Genomic DNA, 19,563 nt, shown 5'->3' with positions numbered 1-19,563 from the left:
CTCACATTCATGCTATTTTCAAAGATTAGCGATTTATTTGCATTTTGTTAAAACCTTTATTGAAAATGTAAAGGGTGTGGAAGTAGGCCAGACTTTATTCTGTTGTACATTTGAGATTTTTTGACACAATTTTGAAAAAGTTATTAAGATTAGCAAGGATTTCATGCTATTTTCAGAGATTAGAAATGTTCTATCATTTAGTTTGAAATTAATTGAAAATGTAAAGGATGTGGAAGTAGGCCAGACTTTATTAGAATAATCTGGTGTATATTTGAGATTTTTCAGTAGGCCTACAATTCTTAAAAGGTTATTAAGATTTGCGAGGATTAAGCTATTTTCAGAGATTATAGTGATTTTTTTAAATCATTTTGTTTGAAACTTAATTGAAAAAGTAAAGGCTGTGGAAGAATGCCAGACATTGTTAGAATACTCTGGTGTCCGTTTGAGGTTTTATATTCATAAAAATATTATAAAAGCCATAATTTTTCAATATTGTATGGGTGTATGCATGGGACACACCTCCCGGAAATGAGTCTCTGCAGGTTGGGATGTCTGAAATGGCTATGGTGTTTTCTAATTAATTTCTGATTGTGCACACCATTCGTAGGTCTATAGTGTGAATACAACTTTAAAAACGAATAGTCTTCGACATTTAGATTTTATTTGGAATGGCCGAATGGGGAATGGTTAACCCATAAACGCGTGGAGAGCTAGATTAGAGCAAGTGTCGTCCACTTGCCAGAAGATGGCACCATCGACTATTTTATGAAATAAATAAATTAAATTTGCTATGAAGGCATATGGAATCAGAAAATGCCCGGATTAGGTCGTAAACAACCATGGAACCGCAGCGTGAAGAGCATCGCCCAATACCACAGTGCAGATTGAGGTTTCTGATTTGATTGTGTTGGCGACAACCAGAACGCCGCGTCCCGGGACGTCGGGGGTGTAGAATAGAAGGGATAGTCAATCAGATGTTCAGGCGAAATCTACAAGACATCGCAAAGCAGTGTGAGTACTGATACATCCATTGATTTCACACGAACAGATGTTGTGCTAGATATTCCGCCTAAAACCTTAAAATGACAAGATAAAAATGTTTGATAGCTAATTGACACACTAGTCTCTACGTTTATGTTACATTTCGTAACATAGTACTGTGTGCATGCAAATGATAAAATAGTTATAACTATTTCTAAGGTTTTGGCTGGACCAAGCCGTTAGCTGATGACACTTGCTCTGACTTGCATCTGAAATGAATGTTATCTGAATTCCTCCTAACAAGCGACGTCACATCATCCCTGACGATGCATTCAGCCACATGTTCACTTTAAACTACAGTGCAGTCACTACTATTGGCTACACTCATCTCACTCGCACACCTAAGTACTAGTGCGAGAAATTATTTTCAGAGTTTGGGATAATTTCACCTCAGGGGTAGATAGAAGAGATTCTTGTCCGTTAAACCCATAATGAACTAGCCTACATTCCAGATGTGCATCCGCAGCAACATTGCATTCATGTGGCGCTGCGGTTACTTGCACTCCTCAGGAAATCGCCATCGAGTTCATGCGGGCGTGATAATCACAGGGATAATGCAGCGTGTTAGACACGAAGCACTTCTTATGACTCATTGCTCCACTCTTTTTGTATTTTGTCGAACAAATCCTAACTCGCAAAGACACGTTCACATTCCACGTTCGTTCGAAATCTGTACCCTCACATGACTGAGATTATGCCCCATTCGGAGTGACCCTCTGCTCCTGTTGCGAGTGACACGCAGGGGTGTACATAACCTGTGGTCATCTATGCTCGAATATAACGTTTTGGATGTGGATGCGATGTTCATGTTCTCGCAGTGAAGCCTGGCCAAGCACCTTATTCTATACTTTGGCTGGCTCTAAGAGTGCTGCGTTGGTGATGTAACATGGCTGTTACGGCACTGCACTCTACGGACAAATATGTTTCATTCAACCCAGATTCATTTAGAACAGACATGGTATTTTCTGTCTGCCTGGAGGGAAACTGTGGTTTTGACAGAAGACCATCTGTCTCCATTCAACAGACTAACTCCTCTGGTTCTCCTCATACTGGTTCTAGTCCTAACTGAATGACCACAGTGAGGAAAGTATTGTACAGTATCAGGTCACTGAGAATGACACGCTAACAGTGTGATACTAAAACAATATCAGTAACACTATAACCACTGTAACACTAACACTATGAACCACAAATTCCCATAAGGGGTTAAGGAAGTACCCGTCTCTAACCCTAACCCTGTTTACATATATATCTAAATGCAGCGGTCTGGAGAGAGTGAAGATACTAGCTCCTTGGTGACCTGCTTGGTGCTTTAATGGATAATACTGAGGTGGCCAAATTACAAGACAAACTCAAGTGGATGAGACTGCACAAGTACTTAGAACTACAAATCCCACCCTCTCTTGTTTCATGAATTGTAGTTCCGACAAGCAATGTTTCCACCCAGGACGGACCAGTTTGAATTCTTGATGCAGTAAGAACCAACCCCAGCATTCCAGTGGGTCTCATCTTCAGACTTAGCCTTTGATCCAGATAAGGACCACAGGAAGGATGGGGAACAAAAGCAGCGTCCCAAACCGAGGCACCGAGTCTGGGCCTGCTCAGGGAGGCCATGGGGGGTCTGCGGAGGTCATCCCAGGTACTGAGAACACACACCTGCAGGATACTGTCTGTTTTACTCTATGCTGCGCGATTTGATCATTTTTAGAAAAAATCTTCATCCATCCTTTTAGACTACAAATCATAAAATACAAACTTGACTCGTGAATCGGTTGTAGTCAATTTTTATTGTCACTTTTTAAGGGGACAGACTGTATGGGCTATGTGTGTTATGTGTCTGTTATGGTTGTGGCTTCCAGCAGGTCGCAGAGGTGGGCCCAGCCCTGAGCTGCTGGCCTCCCTACAGACCCTGGGGGAAAACAGCGACTACGCCCTGCTGCCCCAGTCACTGCACCAGGTGTGTGTGTGTGTATGTGTGTGTAACCTGCCCCATTGAAGAGCTAGCTTTTCAGTGTCGCAGCTGGTTAAAGTGGTGTTCATAGAAGTGGTCATTGCTTTTGGAGATCAGAGGACCTGGGTTCAAAACCCGGTGTAGGTGAGATCAGGAGGAAGTTCTACTGACGGTGACAGAGTGACATCTGGGATGTGTGTGAGAGAGAGACAGAGGGTGTGTGTGTGTGGGCACATGTGAGAGAGAAACACAGAGACAGAAAAGGGAACAACAATAACAGAGCTGTGAGACCCCTTGTCTCACAGCTCTGTTATTGTTACATTATTTTGATACTCTGTTTTTTCTATGACTCGGCTATAAAACCCCTAAGTTTATTTAACTCCGTCTGCAGATCTGGTAATGAAACAGAGATCTAGCTGTTCGGTTCCTGAGCCCCAAAAAAGGAGAGAATCGGCTTGTCTCTGCTCCACATGAAAGCCTTGCACTGTGATTCTAGCCTGGTAGCTATCAGACCAGTGACCAGCTAGCCAAGGATAATATAGAATACATTTACATATTTAGCAGACGCTCTTATCCAGAGCGACTTACAGTAAAGTACAGGGACATTCTCCCCGAGGCAAGTAGGGTGAAGTGCCTTGCCCAAGGACACAACGTCATTTTGCACAGCCGGGAATCAAACCAACAACCTTCTGATTAATAGCCCGACTGACTAACCGCTCAGCCACCTGACCCCGCAAGTGAATAGGCAAAGAGACGGGACATCCAAGCTTACCAATTTGTTGGCCCACATTAAAGTCCCCTACATAGCAATGTATGCAGTCCATTGTTTGAATGGATTCTTGTGAATATTGTTGTATTGTTATAATATATGTTTGTTCTTTGTAAGAGAGCATGTACAGGATGGTGTGGATCAGCTCAGGTCAGGCTTTGTCTTGGTAGAGAGGCAGAACAGGGACACACCTGTGAGTATGAGCTACTTGTTATGGTTACTTGTAAAGGTTCCAGTCCTGTATTGTTCAGTTTCTTATCTGGGTCTGATGGACAATACATCCGAAGTCAGAAACCTCTGTTGTCTGAAAACTGCATGTCGTTACACCTGACTGTTGAAGTTGACCGTTTGTGATAAGAGTTAAGCTCCTGTATACTTAAAAACATGCAGAAGTAGAAGTATGCCTATAAGACTAGTCTCAGCCATATCACCTGATCTCATCAGGATCATGTGACAGGGTGACGTGAAGGTCAGATCCATGTCTTTTTTTGGAATGTGGAGCTCTGTCATGTGATCTTGGTCTTCTTGGTGTATTCATTTCAATCTGCCTGCGAAAAATACTTGAATAATATTGTGATCATACAACTACGAAAAATATCCACAAGTCTTAGTCTTTCATGTAACTCTATCATTTGTATTGTTTGTATTGTGTGTTCCTCACAGCATGTGGAAGTTGTCATAGATTAGCACACAGCCCAGTGGTAACGTTCCTTTAAGATAAGTTGGAATCACAATCCAGCTAGTCAAGTGACTTGGCTCTACTTCAAGACATGGTAGTCACTACTGCATATGACCATCAAACCCAGTCGACAACGTGCAAATGCATTTGAAGATAACAAGTTAGGTTTGAGTTATGGTTTAAGCTGCAGATTTGTGTCTGTTCCATTGTGAAACATTTTTGTTTCCTCTCCACAGATTGCCGAGGCCTACTCCCTTGAAGAGGACTGTATCCTCTATACTTTAGACAGTTTAAGTTCCTGGTGGAACATATGTTTTCCAGAGAAGGGACAGCGATTCAATGTCACTTTTACAATTGTGTGACAAAGAACAGGGACTGTTTCCTGGTCCTGTCCAGGGGAATATTTCCACTCCAGTTTGTTGTAGAAGTGCGGTGTAAGATTCCAGTCCAAGAGAGGGTTTGTCTTCTTGACGTGTCTGTCCTCTTAGGGATTCCCCAGCAGGCAATGCTTCAGTTTCCTCCAGTCCTCCCTGTGACTTGTGTTTACATCGCCTCGCCTATTCGGGCTGTTGCCACGGTAACCGCACCACAAGGCAGAAAACGTAGAGTGAAGAGAAAGAGTTACACAGTTAGACAAATATAAAGTGCATGCAGATAAAAGGTGGGGGAAGGGAAACAGAGAGGGAGGGAGGGGGGGAGAGAGACAGAACATTTCTGTGGCACTTTACTGTGTTTGTGTTCTTAACTCCTGGTTGTATCAGACCCCTGGGCGGTCCAGTTCCTGCAGTTGGAGAGACTTTATCATGAGCGCCTGTTGTCCAATCTCGCCGCCCTGCAGGAGAGCTGGGGTACTGTAGTCTAATCGCGTTATAGAGCAACCACCATCCCAGGAGATCCATCCCCAGCGATCAGCTAGACCAACATAGTTAATATGACAACAGTGACCTGTCTGTGAATGTGTGCGTGTGTGTGAGAATGTGTACGTGGGCAAGTGTGTGTGTATGAATGTGTGTGTAGGCATGTGCTTGTGCGTGTGTATGAATGTGTGTGTGAGAGAGAGAGAATGTGTGTGGGCGCTTGTGTGTGTCAGTGCGTTTGAATGATCTTTTCTCTGTCTTCAGAAAGCCAGTGCAGGGAGAGCACCAAATCCCTGTGCAGATTGTCACTACAGCCCAACAGCATTGGTCAGGAGCACATAGATGTTCTCAGCAAGATCTGTAGGACCCACCAGAGGTGAGAACCTTCTGCACATCAACCTTAGGAACACTGTGGGGCTGTTCCAGTGGAAGATGACCACATTCTAGAATTTAATTCTAGAAAACAGTTCACAAAAGTTGTACTTATGTGGCTTATAAAGAACATAAAACAGGGGGATTGATCACTCGAGTTCCAGACAGGGATCAAAGGTAATTGAACAACAAAGGTAGACATAGAAAGAAGCCCATCTTTGTTTCCTATTAAGTCCTGTTTTATTTACCAGAGTTAGGTTTATTTGGTGGAATAGCAGTGTGAGATCATTCCAATAATATCAGACGCAAATGCTGCTTTTCCAGATTAGAAACGACCATGATAAACAGCTATCATTCCAGCAAAGCTTTTTCATTAGTTTCAAATGTTATATAATCGTCACCATATGATTCTTTGTAGTCTAAGTCTTTTAAACCCAGACAGGTTTTCCTGAGAGTCCATAGCTGTGCCCTGTCCATGCTGTCTCTTATGCTAGTGGCTTCATGCCATTAGTTGGAGATTGACTCAGCTGGAAACCAGACGCCACTTACTGTAGAGGCCTGCAGTCATAATTGCTTTTAAATATGTGAAATCAAATGCCTTCGAATGCTAACAGTTACCATGTCTGACCTCTCTATCTATCTCCTGCTTTCTCTCTCTCTCCTGCTTCATCTCTCTGTCTGTGTCTCTCTTTTGGTCCATCCCTTTCACCTCTGTCTCATTTCTCTTCCTCTGTCGTTCTTCTGTTCCTCTACCAGGCCAACACTCGGTGCACAAGTGGTAAGATATCCCTGTTATCCTTTACCTTGTGCATCACACTGAGTATCTTCAGCCACATCAGTATTACACCTGTGCTTCCTGTCATGTGACCGGTTGTTTTCAGCAGAGTATGGCAGACGCAATTCTGAAGGACATCCCAAACACCAGGGGGCAGTGTGGCAGGAGGGAGGATGAGGAGGAGGTCAAAGAGGGAGCAGCTGAAATCACTTCACATGAACCAGACCAGGAGAGGGAGGAGGGGGAGGAAGGAGGAGGGGAGGAGGAGGAGGGTGAGGAGGGTGAGGAGGAGGAGTGTGAGGAGCCAGGAGAGGAGAGCCCGGAGGAGGAGGTGCTGCTGGAGTGGCCTGCTGGCGTTCCCCAGGCCTCGGTCAAGGACCTGGCCAAACTGTCCTACGAGGAGGGGGTGAGGAACACCGTGACCTCTGTTTTCCTTTCTCTCTCTGTCTCTCTTCTCTCTCCTGTTCTCTCTCTCCCCTTCTCTTTCTTTTCTCTCTCTGTTTCTCTTCTCTCTTGTGTTCTCTCTCTCCCCTCCATTCCTTTCTTTCTCTGTCTTTCTCCCTTTGTTTTTTGTCTGTCTCCCCCTATCTCTCTCTCTCTCTCATATTTCTTATTCTCTCTTTTTCTCCTCTGTGTATCTTTTTCTGGGGGGGAACAAACATTTGCTGAGATGTTTTCCATTTCTCTCCAGTGAGGTTAACAACAGTCTCCAACAACCTAAACTGTAGAGGCATCTATAGTGACACGAGACATATCAGAGACAAAATCAGTCTCACCCATCTAACGCCAAACGGAGCCAAATGCTCACAGAGTCATGAACTACAAAGAGAATATAACCTCTTAAAACCAGCTCCGTAACAACTTGGCTCTGGAAGTCCCTATGTAGGCTTCTTCTCAGGGAGTTGGTCTTGGCAGATCCACAATCTCAGTAATCAGCGTGTTGGCTGGATGTGTGTTTGCTTAAGCTGGGCCACACCCAATAAAATTAGATGACCCAGAGAGATTTGAAGGACACAAAAGCTGTGATGTCATGGAGAGACCACAACAGCCATCCGTAGAGTTTAGAACGTAAAATTCTAGAATCTGGGAGTTCTAGACCTGGGTGTGGACTTAAATGTTACAGTGTTGGAAGCAATCTGGTCACTTACAACACTCTGGAAAAAGGACAGAAAAAACACGATTTCTATTGAGAAACGGGGTTGTCACTACTGACACTCACACTCACCCTTACCCAGACTATAAATATGAACCTTACTGAAGATCAGGAATGAAAAGAGCACACCACTTCTTAGCAGCCTTGAGACTAAGTCCATGTCCGTTGTGTAGTTAAGCAGACAGTCTGCCAAACTGGTCCTCATATCCTGGGTTGACTGTGGATGTAATGACATCTGCAAGTCCACTGAGTCTTTGATCCATGTATATTGACCTTGTGCAATTAATATGGTAGATATTGCAGAAATGTCAGAATGATAAATGTCCTGAGGCCACTCGGGATCAGCTCAGACATTCGATTGCTCCGATCTGTTTTCACACTTCATAGCCATCATCATTTTGACAGGCTTCTGTAATATTAGTATTTCTTCTCGATTTGGCAGTGAGAGAGGTTTGCATAGTTCTTTGACAGTGGCCACTAAACTCACTTTGTGATGTGTCATCACATCTTGTCATGTTTAAAATGCAAATCTTCCAGAGGGTTTGATGAGGTGGTTTGTTCTAGATGTGGGAGTTCCCCTTCAAGCTAATTTGTTTCCGGTTCTTTCCAGAGTTCTCCAGACGGCCTGGTGTCCATTTTGAAAAGGAGACGGGCCTCTTTGGATGGACTTCCTCCCCCCGATCCTGATGTCATCAAACAGATCTCCAAGCGTAAGGTCCGCTTCTCTGATCCAGAAGATGGCATAGACCACGGTACGGTTCTGACACACTTGCATTCACACTCACACACACACACACACACACACACTCTGGTAAGATTCAGCTTCAGTTAAGCCTCTGAGAGAAAGAGGTTATATAAAAACAACAACAGCAGCATTTGAAAATAATAATACCATCTGTCACGTACGTCCTAGCTGACGCTTTGCCTTTCTACGTTTCCCTCCATGCAGATGAGGTGGGCGGAGACTCGTGTCTGATCCTGCTGTTGTTGTGCTTGGTCACCGTGGTGATGAGCCTGGGCGGGACAGCGGTGTATTGCGCCCTGGTGGACTCCTGCTCCAGCATCTGCACCGACTTCTCCCACAACGCCAACTTCTACGTGACTCACGTGCGCCGCTTCCTGGACGAGCTGAGACGCTGGCTGCCCCTGAGGTCATAACCAGCTCACGACAGGTCAGGAACGGGTCATGGAGAAGCTCATGGACTCTCTCTCTGAGAAGGGGATTGGATGATGCTAGTCTTGCACTGGTGAAGAGGAGGAGTGGTGAAGGAAGGAAGGAAGTTCTACTTTGGTTTGAGGGGACAGAGGCTGAGGCTGACTGAGTGATTGGGTGTACACAGTCCTTGAGTGGTCAATAACATCTGGAGTGGTTTCATTATGAAGCCTACTTGAGTGTTGATGCATAAATGTTTCATATACACTGCTGTTTCTCCTTTAAACGAATGACACGTCAGTGATGGTCGACAGAATAAATCTTAAAGAGAAAGGACAACTCGTACCACACAGAAGTACATGACAATTAACTGTACAGTAGCAAAAACATGTGTAGCGCAGTTGAATGGGAAAAAATCACTAAAGTTGTACTTATGGCTCATGAAGAACATAAAACAAGGAGATTGAATTTAGATAATTTTTTATATGTACCATTATGAGGTATTGTGCAACAATGATTTTCCAGATTGAGTTTCCTTGACTCTTTCACACGCAATCCGTGTGTTTTGTACAACATTGTCTTACAAATACAACATTCCACATATCGTATTATACTTGAGTGGCTGACTTTTAACTGTAGGTCGCTTTGGATAAAGGCATCCGTTAAATGAATACACTATTAAAAAGCCCGAAACACATACACACAGTGAAATGAAAGTGGTTGTCAGGTGAGGTAATTATCATATATTTTTACATTATTATCAGGCAGAACACTAAAACTTTGGAGAATGTGCATGCTGAGATGTGTGTGGTTTACAGTAGAGCACGGCTCCTGATGTTCTGTGAGACAATATCAAGTATATCCCAAATCTAAAATAATCCCAACGACCATGTATTTAAACGTGTCATCTTGGGTGTCAGTGAACAACACACAGTACTGTATGGCTCTCTCCAAAGACTCAGGTACTTCCTACCATCAGTACTCAGTGTTTTACTTCTTGTATAACGGCTCAAATGTACTGGCTTTATATTCTAAGAACATTATATGTTTTTCACAATCCTTTTAGTATCATTTAACCGGGTGTATTTTTGTGTTAATTTTCTTGCTTTCCTGAATTGTGTATGTCTTATGTATTACCCTACCTGACGTGCAACACTCAACATGTCTGACACAAGTGGACTCTGGCTGGCCCCAGAGAAATCAAAAGTAGAGACAGGCGACCATTACTGGAATGACACAGACAAAATCCCTTTTAAGCATGGATTCATTCCATTGTGTTGCACTGTTTTTGATATGCTAAATCATAATTTCTCCATCTAATGCGCGAAGTTGTAGAGGCGAGGCCAATGATTTGTTACCTCCTGTTGTCACAGTGCTGCTGTACGTTGTTTACTATCAAATGTTGCATCAGAGCAATATCTATGGAAGCAAGTCAGTGACTTGCTTCCATAGCAAGTCACTGATGTTTTGAATTTTAAAAGGTATTTAATACTTATAAACACCAGCAAATGTGTTGGTTTTGAATTCACCTCTTTAAAATTGAAACATTAGGCTAATTTATTTCAATTTGGCTCGAAATTATTCGGCTAATTTCGGCTCGAAATTATTCGGCTCGAAATTATTCGTCTCAATAACAGCCTGAATTTCTGAACCTTGAACCTCTGAACCTTGAATTTGTTTTCAGAATATTTTTTTTACATTGAAATAAATTCACATTTCAATTTTAAAGGGGTGAATTCAAAACCAACAAATTCGGTGGTGTTCAATTTTCAATATTAAGTATTCAATGCCTTTTACAATTCACAACATTATGTCACTGATTTGCTTCCAAAAGTATCTTAATTGTTTATATCTTATAATATTTATGTTGCCTGTATTCTTAGATGAATATAAATGATATCAAAGAAATAAATCTGTGATTTCAGCGGTCTTGCTTGCTTTGTAGTTGTTGTAAAATCTAGGTCATAAAATGCAGTACTATGATTTAGACACAAGATGTCTCCGTCCACCATGGAATTGATCAATCTAATTCCAGAAGTTTCATATTGCCAATGCTGCAGTCGGCGCGGCTCAGTGGTCACGCATGCTGCGTAGGTAGCGTGCTCCAGGTTGGCACGATTGTGTATTTGAATGTCCATATAACTTAATAACAGCATCTATGATGGTAAAGATACCATCCTTTTAGTCTGTAGTTTCTGTGATACTACGTGATTCGCCCTTCATTTACAGGGTGAGCGGTATAGCCTACTAGGCTACTACAGCAACGTTTTTTTTTGTGATTTACTAGTGATTTATTAGCACAATGTGCTTGTTGCGTAGTAGGCTACTATAATCCTAACTGTCGGATAAACGTGGTAGCTTATTACTAAACAATGGCGCCGGTCACCTCCACTACTAGACCATACCACGTTATAATTTTCGGAGCCTCTGGTTTCACCGGGCAGTTTGTTGTGGAAGAGCTAGCCCGTTGTACCGCCGAGGGTCCGAGCGGACATCTGACATGGGCCTTGGCCGGGAGGAGCAGACCGCGGTTGGAGAAAGTTCTGAATCAAGCCGCCGAGACGCTCAGTACGAAACAGTTTATTATTACCAATGAAACTAAACACAGTCATGTCCTCTTCCCGCAGGTCACCCAAAGATGAAATGTCAGACATGGTTCGATCACTGTAGACAATTGTCATTGGCACTGGAATGTATTGATTATCACTGGTAAACAACATATTGAACTTGACCTACTTGCCTGCCTGCCTCCTGTTGTAAAACACGACTTTAACATTGACTTTCCAGGTGGCATTTGCATTATTTATTTTTTTAGGCACTCAAAGTTGCCGAGAGGTTTCCCCTCACAGTATCCAGCATCTGGTTAAAGTCCATGGCAGATTATGTAAACTCAGTGTAATTGAATATCGTCCCTCTACCATGCATGCGGTGCTGATAACCCCGCTGTCCCCAGGTCAGCCGGATCTGAGGACAGATGTGGAGATCATTGTGGCCGATGTCACCGAGGCAGAGTCCCTGGCCATCATGTGCAAACAGGCAGTGGTGGTTCTCAACTGTGTGGGGCCAGTAAGTATACAACAATATAATACAACGTTTAAAAATCCCCATAGATAATGCATTTTACTTCTCTAAATCCCACAGCAACTAATCAGAAACCAGTTTATGGTGTGCAATATGACAAAAACTTGCATAGCTAAATGAAGAGCCATGCAGATTGAGACACAGTGTCTGGAATTAAGACTGTATGTCCATATTTACATGCACTAACTGTTTTAAGTGTACTGGGTACAATATTTACATAGCTAACTGCTGTGACTGTGTTTGAGTGTGAGATATCTTAACTCTCCTTAGTACAGGTTCTATGGGGAGCCAGTGGTGAAGGCCTGCATAGAGAATGGATCCCACTGTATAGACATTTGTGGAGAACCTCAGGTAGGCTGTTTCATCATAAAGCCACTTCAGATACTATGCACACGTCATCCCTTTGGGTAAAAGTGTCTGCTAAATGATTTTTTTTTTAATGTAAATGTCTAGCTATCACTGGGTTTAGTTCAGTGGTAGAGCATTTGATGGCAGATCAAGAGCTTTCAGGTTCAAATCCCCTCCGTACATTGCTTTGGATAAATGTGTCTTCTAAACTGGTTAATGTTTTTTGGGGGGCTGTTTAGTTCCTGGAGCGGATGCAGTTGGACTACCACAGCAAGGCCGTGGAGGCGGGCTTGTACGTGGTTGGCAGCTGTGGAGTGGACTCCATCCCAGCAGACATGGGGATACTGTACACTCGGGACCAGTTCAAAGGTCACATTACAACATCACTGTTTACTGTGGAAGGGTTGTCCAAGTAAACTAGTGAAACTGTAAAACGTAGAAATCAACAGTAGCAAAGCAACATGTTTTTCTACGTTTCTCCAGGAACTCTGACGGCCGTGGAAAGCTTTCTGACTATCCACACCGGCCCTGAGGTTTGCCCCCCTGATAACTTCCTTCTCTTGACTTTCCCGTCTGACTCCCCCAATGGAAGATGGGAGATGTAGGCTGTTTATATAAACTCTTTATTTGGGATGGTTGGTGGCCTTCCTAAAGCATGTTCTGTTCCTTCAGGGCGGTTGTATCCACGATGGGACCTGGCAGTCGGCCGTCTACGGCTTTGCAGACAGAGCTTATCTGAAGACGCTGAGGAGGAGGTTTGGCCACCAGCCTCTTCCTGTGGTAGGGGCCAGAGTCAAGAACAGGTGAAGTATTGCCAACTGATTGTTTGTCAGGCTGAGTTGATTTCAAACGATTGAAAGTTTATTGCTATGTGGCTTTGGCAGTGATGGTAGATAATGGAGAAGTATCAGGAGATGTTTTGCTTCTCTGTGTCTCGACTGCTGTGAGAAGCTGATTCTTCAAATAGGGTTGTGTATTTGAATGCAAGTCTAGACTATAATGACCACTGGTTCTGTTTCTATCTCCCTCTTTCTCTGTGTTTGAATATGTGTGTATATTTTACTGTGTGTGTGTACCTGTGTGTGTGTACCTGTGTGTGTGTGCCTGTGTGTGTGCGTGCCTGTGTGTGTGTGTGTGTGTGTTGACAGGGGTAGCCTGTTCTTCAGTAAGGAGGTAGAGCAGTACGCAGTCCCGTTCCTGGGCTCTGACGCCTCGGTGGTCAGGAGAAGCCAGCGGTTCCTCTACGAGGAGCACCAGCAGTCTCCTGTGAGAACCTGCTCACCTGGATGGCAGGCAGCAACACAACAACAATAACATCAACACAACAATAACATCAACACCACAATAACATCAACACAACAATAACGTCAACAACAAAATCAACTCAACACACATCCTTCTGTTACCAGCTAGGTACTCAGGTCTATCTATCATGCTTGACCGGTCTAGACTTCTCTCCTTCTCTGCACTGCAGCCTGTGATCCCAATGCAATAACAGGCCCATGTTCGAGTTGGTCGAAATGTGTTTTTCCAATTTAGTCACAACGTTAGCACTAATGAAGCTTTCTTATGTCTCATTTACGCAGCTCCTTAAACAGCTGCTGCCAGTCTTCCTGTAATGAGGGCGAAATGATGACTCACAAAGTGACTGATTCATGACTTTAGTTGTATCATTATTTTCTCTCGTCCCCTCCCTCCCCATCCCCTCTCCTCTTCTCTCCTCCCCTCCAGGTACAGTACAGTGCCTATGTAGGGATTGGAGGCATTGGCAGTGTGGTGAAGATGTTCTGTGGCGGCCTGTTGTTCTGGCTCATGGTCAAATTCGGCCTGGGAAGAAAACTACTCATTACGGTCCATATTTAATAACATTAATATTACCATCCACCCACACTGTGCACCCATCATCCTGTGCTCCATGGACTCTACACTAGCTAGCTCCATTAGCTTGCTACGTTAGGCTCACTAAGCGCCTGTGACAGTCAAACCAGTGTGAACGTCTCAGGGGGTACAGAGGGATGTAGCACTGAGGGAATAGGTTCTTAACTTCACTGATTGCAAAAAATGAGCTTCTCTTGCGATTAAGTGTTTGACAGGGAATGTTTCTGTGTTTTGATCCCCCATTAGTTCCCAGGATTCTTCTCCTTCGGGTTGTTCTCGAGTGCCGGTCCGACAAAGAAACAGGTACATGGACTTCCTCAGAGTGACGCATCATGATTTGTCTAATTTAAGAAGTTGTGAGCTGTAATTGAGGCGTTGATCTAAGTAGGTACGTCTCAAGCGTAGTGTATCTCTGAGTTCAGGTCGTGTTTACTGGAGAATATTTCTCATACTCTGCAGTGCTCTCACACACACAAAAACCTGCGTACCTGCCCTCCCATACACAAAGACCCCCCCCCCCACACACACACACACAGACACACACATCCCTGTGGTGTTGGGGGACATGCTCACTCCTCTCCTTGTCTTTCAGATGGAAGGAACCTCTTTTTCTCTGACGTTTTATGGGGAAGGATATGGGGACGGACTGGAACCTTCTCTTGGACAACCCAACGCTAAGATCATCACTCAGGTCAAAGGAGCAGGTATTAGCCTTGCTATCTCGGTTTGATTCATCAGGTTATCTGAAAATGCATTGTGGCGAATAGTGTTTAAGTGTGATTGTAGTGAAGTAAATTGTGATTGGTCCACAGAGCCTGGCTACGTTGCCACCCCGGTTGCTATGGTTCAGGCAGCCATCACTTTACTGAACGAACCTCAGTCTCTTCCTATGGGGTAGGTGTGGTTTCACTTCCTCCCTGTTTGTCCTCAACATTTTGAACCCTCATAAAAATGGGTTTCTTCACTTCTCCTTTTCTTTTTCTGTCACACTTTCCCTGCCTTTCATTCTCACCTCCTCTCTCACCCCCTCCTCTCTCACCCCCTCCTCTCTCACCCCCTGCTCTCTCACCCCCTGCTCTCTCACCCCCTCCTCTCTCACCCCCTGCTCTCTCACCCCCTGTTCTCTCACCCCCTCCTCTCTGTCACTATCTTTTTCTGTTTCTTTCCTTCCCTCTCTTTCTCACTCTGTAACTCTCACCTTTCTTTGTGTCTACCTCTTTTGCTCTCTCACCTATCTCTCTCTCACACACACACCCCTCGCTCTTCCTCACCATCACCTCTCTCTCTCTCTCTCTCTCTCTCTCTCTCACTCACTCACTCACTCACTCACTCACTCTCTCTCTCTCTCTCTCTCTCTCTCTCTCTCTCTCACTCACTCACTCACACACACACACACACACACACACACACACACACACACACACACACACACACACACACACACACACACACACACACACACACACACACACACACACACACACACACACACACACACACACACACACACACACACACACACACACACACACACACACACACACACACACACACACACACACACACACACACACACACACACACACACACATATTCTCTCTATATTTCTCTGCTTCCCAGAGGAGGAGTGTACAGTCCGGGAGCTGCGTTTGCCAAGACGACTCTCATCGACCGTCTCAACAGACATGGCCTCAAGTTCTCAGTCAAGACTGGCTGATTGTCTCCACTCCAGAAACCCTGCTTACCCCTCCCTCCCCGAGCCAGGGCTGTCCAACCCTGCTCCTGAAGATCCACCCTTCTACACTCTAACCGTGCTCCTGAAGATCCACCCTTCTACACTCTAACCCTGCTCCTGAAGATCCACCCTCCTACACTCCAACCGTGCTCCTGAAGATCCACCCTTCTACACTCTAACCCTGCTCCTGAAGATCCACCCTTCTACACTCTAACCCTGCTCCTGAAGATCCACCCTTCTACACTCTAACCCTGCTCCTGAAGATCCACCCTCCTACACTCTAACCCTGCTCCTGAAGATCCACCCTTCTACACTCTAACCCTGCTCCTGAAGATCCACCCTTCTACACTCTAACCCTGCTCCTGAAGATCCACCCTCCTACACCCTCCACACTCCGACCCTGCTAAACCTGTAGGAGGGTAGATTTCCAGGACCAGGGTTGGAGCGTAAACCTACAGGAGGTTAGATCTCTAAAGCACTGGTCCTTCTAGTTTGATGGAAAAGGTTAAAATGTATAAACATCAATATAGTTTTATTTTTAGCTGTTTCCCTTCAAGTTTGACTGTTGCGTCCGTGAATGTTGCTAGTTCAATCTGACGTTGGTAGTTTTATGCCCTATTTAATTATAATAATTCACATTATTACTTTAAATCTGACTACAAATAGTGTCTGTTCACATTGTCAGTTGTACATAAATAGAAAGTTCCTGTTCCTGGTGTTTTTACTTGTGAATTAGTCCTTGACCCAGATCAGAGCACTCCAGCTTACAGGAAGAGCAGTCTGAGTGTTCTGGGGACTGGCAGGAACCCTTCACACACCAGGCATGCGTGTGATTAGGGGTTTATATTTTCAACACTCAGACTGAACTTATGAAATCTTATTAACCCTTGTGTTATCTTCGGGTCATTCTGACCCATCAGTCATTGTGACCCACTGTCGTATTGCGACAAATTTACCTCATACAAAAACAAAGTGAAGCATTTTCTTTTAACTGTCGGGCTGTCTCAGACCCCCCACATTGCAATGGTTAAAAGAAAATTATTTTTATTTGTTTTTGTATTGGGTGAAATTGGGTAAACACAACGATGGTTCGTTGTGAACCTTTGGGTCATGTGACCCGAAGGCAGCACGAGGGTTAAGGAGCTTTGTATAAATGTCCTGTTTGGTTTTGCAGTGCTTGTGGCTGAGCCTGAATGAACAACATACTAGGTGAGATATGTTTTGTGAAATGTAGGTTGTTGTGGATATTTATAAATTGACTACATTGTTGAATAAAGTAATGTTGAAATCTGAAGCTGGTTTATGCTCCATATTTCCCCCTCGTCAATGTGATTGGGATTATGATTGTATAAAATAAAATTGGCTTTAGAAAGAGAAATGCATACTTTCACAAGCATGCACACACATAATGTTACCTACTGTACCTAATGAATAAAAACAGCCGACAACAGAAACAGTGACTTGTAAGCATGATGCGACTGGGTGAAGCTTCAGTCTGCCAAGTGCCCACATTAACATGCAGTACTCCCAAACTGCCACAAGGTGCTGCTGTTTCTCAACCAAGGCACCCCCACCCTCCCCCCAAATATTTACACAACAGAAAACCAAGATGACAGTAGAGGTCATTTGCCAGTGAGGGCCGTGCATATTGTTATACATAATGAAAGGGCCATGTATAGGGGTTCGTGGCGGTTCGTTTGAGGTGATGAAGGTTATCGTGGTGGAGGGGATGATAGGAGGCAAAAAGAGATCAAGGTTACAGAGACCTAGAGGCCGTTCTCTGTCTCTGTGACTCAGCCTCTCTCTGCTCGCGTTCCTCCCCCCACTTAACTACACCCCAACATTTTCCACCTCCTCCACCACCTCTCTCACTCTTCCACCCTCTCCACCTCCCCCATCCTCTACCCCTATCCCCTTCCTTCCACCCTCTCCACCTCCCCCATCCTCTACCCCTATCCCCTTCCTTCCACCCTCTCCACCTCCCCCATCCTCTCCCCCTACCCCCTTCCTTCCACCCTCTCCACATTCTCCACCTGAAGTCTCAGGTTAAAATCTTCCCCTGTGCTGTATGTCACTGTGGATAAAATCATCTGATAAATAAATACATGACAGTACCTGTCCACCCTCTCACCGTCCACCCAGCCCCACCATCAACAGCTGATTTCTAAGCATGGAAACACATGCTGAACATTTGTCTGCTTTCAGCACTGCACTGGGAAAATGGACAGGCACTTTGATTTGATCAAATATCACATACCGTCGGGTAATTCCTATGTTTAGTAGCTCTTAACTACAGGGTGTTTGTTAAAGCTCTGTGCGACGTGCACTTTTGCCCTGTGTGGCTTTGTGTTGAGAGAGAGAGAGAGAGAGAGAGAGAGAGGAAGGTTAAGTAGAATAAGAAAGAGGCAGAGATGGAGCGCCGAGAGGAGAGAGAGACAGGGAGGGAGGGAGGGAGTGGAAGAGAGACGGGGGGGTGGGGGCGGGGAGATTGCAGTGGTTTCCCTATGCAGAGCCCCACCCTGCTATCTCTCCCCCGCATGCCCGCCATTGTGGCTCTGCTGTTATTCATGCTTGCAGCATCCCTTATCTTCCTCAACTCTCCTCTCCAGCTCCTCTCCTCCTCCATCCCTCTCTCCTTCTCTTTCTCTCCCCTCCTCTTCTCTCTCCTCTCTACTTTGTCCTCTCCTCTACTCCCTTCTCATCTTTCTTCTCCTCTCCTTCCCTCTCCTGTTCTCTCCTCTCTTGACTGATCGGTTTATCCGCCAGCACACAGCCCAGTGACTCCACCCTACATCATTCAGACGCAGGATATTTGGAGTGGGCTGCAATGCAATCCCCATCAGTGCCCCTGTCTCTCTCTCTCTCTGCTCTCCTACTCCCTTTCTCCTCCCGCATTCTCTCTCCCCATCCCTTTCTCTCTCTCCATCTCTCTGTCACCCTCTGTGTCACTCCATCCCCTTCCTCTCCCATGTCTCTCCCTTTTTCTGTCTCTCTTTGTGTCTCCCTCTTTACTTTCTCCCTATTACTCCCATGCCCTTTTTCAATCCCTCCCTTTCATCCACACACACGTCCATCCCCTCCCTCTCTTCTCTCTTCCACTCCCTGCTTTTCTCTGCTGTGTGGTGTGTGTGCATGTGTGTGGAGGACTCGTGTACTGATAGCACAGCCTTACATAAGCCTCCTCCTCCCCCCTCCTCCACCACTCTCTCATCCCCCCTCCATCTCTCTCCCTCTCTCTCCTCCCCTCCACCCCTGCTCCCTCCTCCCCTAACCATCTCTCTTTGCCCCCCACCCCTCCTCCATCTCACTCTCCTCCCCTCCTCCACCTCCCTCACTCCCTCCCTCCCCCTGTAAATGCTGGTCTGGTAGATTGCATTGAGTAGCGAGCCAGTCTAATTCTAGAGGCTGTGTGCAGACGCGACCTTCATTGTGGCCCTGCCAGCCATTGAGACCGTGAATACAATCAGCACTACCAATATACACCTGTTCATGAGGGCTGAGGGGTCACACTGGGACTCAAACTGTGTGTGTGTGTGTGTGTGTTGCTGACTCCACAAAGTATGCCCATCCTATATCTGTCAGCATCACCAGGGTGGGCTATGTAAGTGTGCGTGTAAGGAAGACCCAGAGATCCAGATGCCAATGCTAGAACAAGGTAATGAGGAAGGGAGTGATTCATAGACAAATGTAGATGGTTGGGTAGATTGAGAGAGAAGTGAAAGTGAGTAGTGAACATGTCAGGCTCAACACCCCCCAACAGCAGCTGCTCCT

At 45.0% G+C, this 19,563-nt stretch overlaps 2 protein-coding genes across 4 annotated transcripts; both read left to right on the top strand.

Annotated features, from left to right (window-relative positions):
• The first annotated feature begins 711 nt into the window (after window positions 1-711).
• cnstb (consortin, connexin sorting protein b) lies at window positions 712-10,680 on the top strand. 3 transcript variants are annotated; one of them, XM_062468281.1, is made up of 10 exons: window positions 712-1,011; window positions 2,463-2,680; window positions 2,901-2,998; window positions 4,677-4,707; window positions 5,202-5,288; window positions 5,562-5,673; window positions 6,426-6,447; window positions 6,551-6,850; window positions 8,208-8,349; window positions 8,547-10,680. In XM_062468281.1, exons 2-10 carry the CDS (start codon window positions 2,593-2,595, stop codon window positions 8,753-8,755), a joined length of 1,089 nt encoding a protein of 362 aa, XP_062324265.1. In that variant the 5' UTR covers window positions 712-1,011; window positions 2,463-2,592; the 3' UTR covers window positions 8,756-10,680. The 3 variants fall into 3 exon arrangements, with proteins under 3 accessions (XP_062324265.1, XP_062324266.1, XP_062324267.1); XM_062468282.1 differs by having other exon boundaries at window positions 2,304-2,680; XM_062468283.1 differs by having other exon boundaries at window positions 713-1,011; window positions 6,554-6,850.
• A 116-nt stretch (window positions 10,681-10,796) lies between these two features.
• On the top strand, window positions 10,797-16,012 carry sccpdhb (saccharopine dehydrogenase b). Its single transcript, XM_062468129.1, has 12 exons — window positions 10,797-11,318; window positions 11,704-11,816; window positions 12,102-12,182; window positions 12,419-12,548; window positions 12,663-12,712; window positions 12,852-12,982; window positions 13,328-13,445; window positions 13,911-14,030; window positions 14,304-14,360; window positions 14,650-14,761; window positions 14,870-14,951; window positions 15,678-16,012. Exons 1-12 carry the CDS (start codon window positions 11,123-11,125, stop codon window positions 15,772-15,774), a joined length of 1,287 nt encoding a protein of 428 aa, XP_062324113.1. The 5' UTR covers window positions 10,797-11,122; the 3' UTR covers window positions 15,775-16,012.
• The last annotated feature ends 3,551 nt before the right edge of the window (window positions 16,013-19,563 follow it).

Source organism: Osmerus eperlanus, chromosome 8 (assembly GCF_963692335.1).
Source record: "Osmerus eperlanus chromosome 8, fOsmEpe2.1, whole genome shotgun sequence".
Taxonomy (NCBI): Eukaryota; Metazoa; Chordata; class Actinopteri; order Osmeriformes; family Osmeridae; genus Osmerus; species Osmerus eperlanus.
The sequence above is the reverse complement of the archived record's forward strand: the minus strand, read 5'-3'. Positions and strand labels throughout refer to the sequence as shown.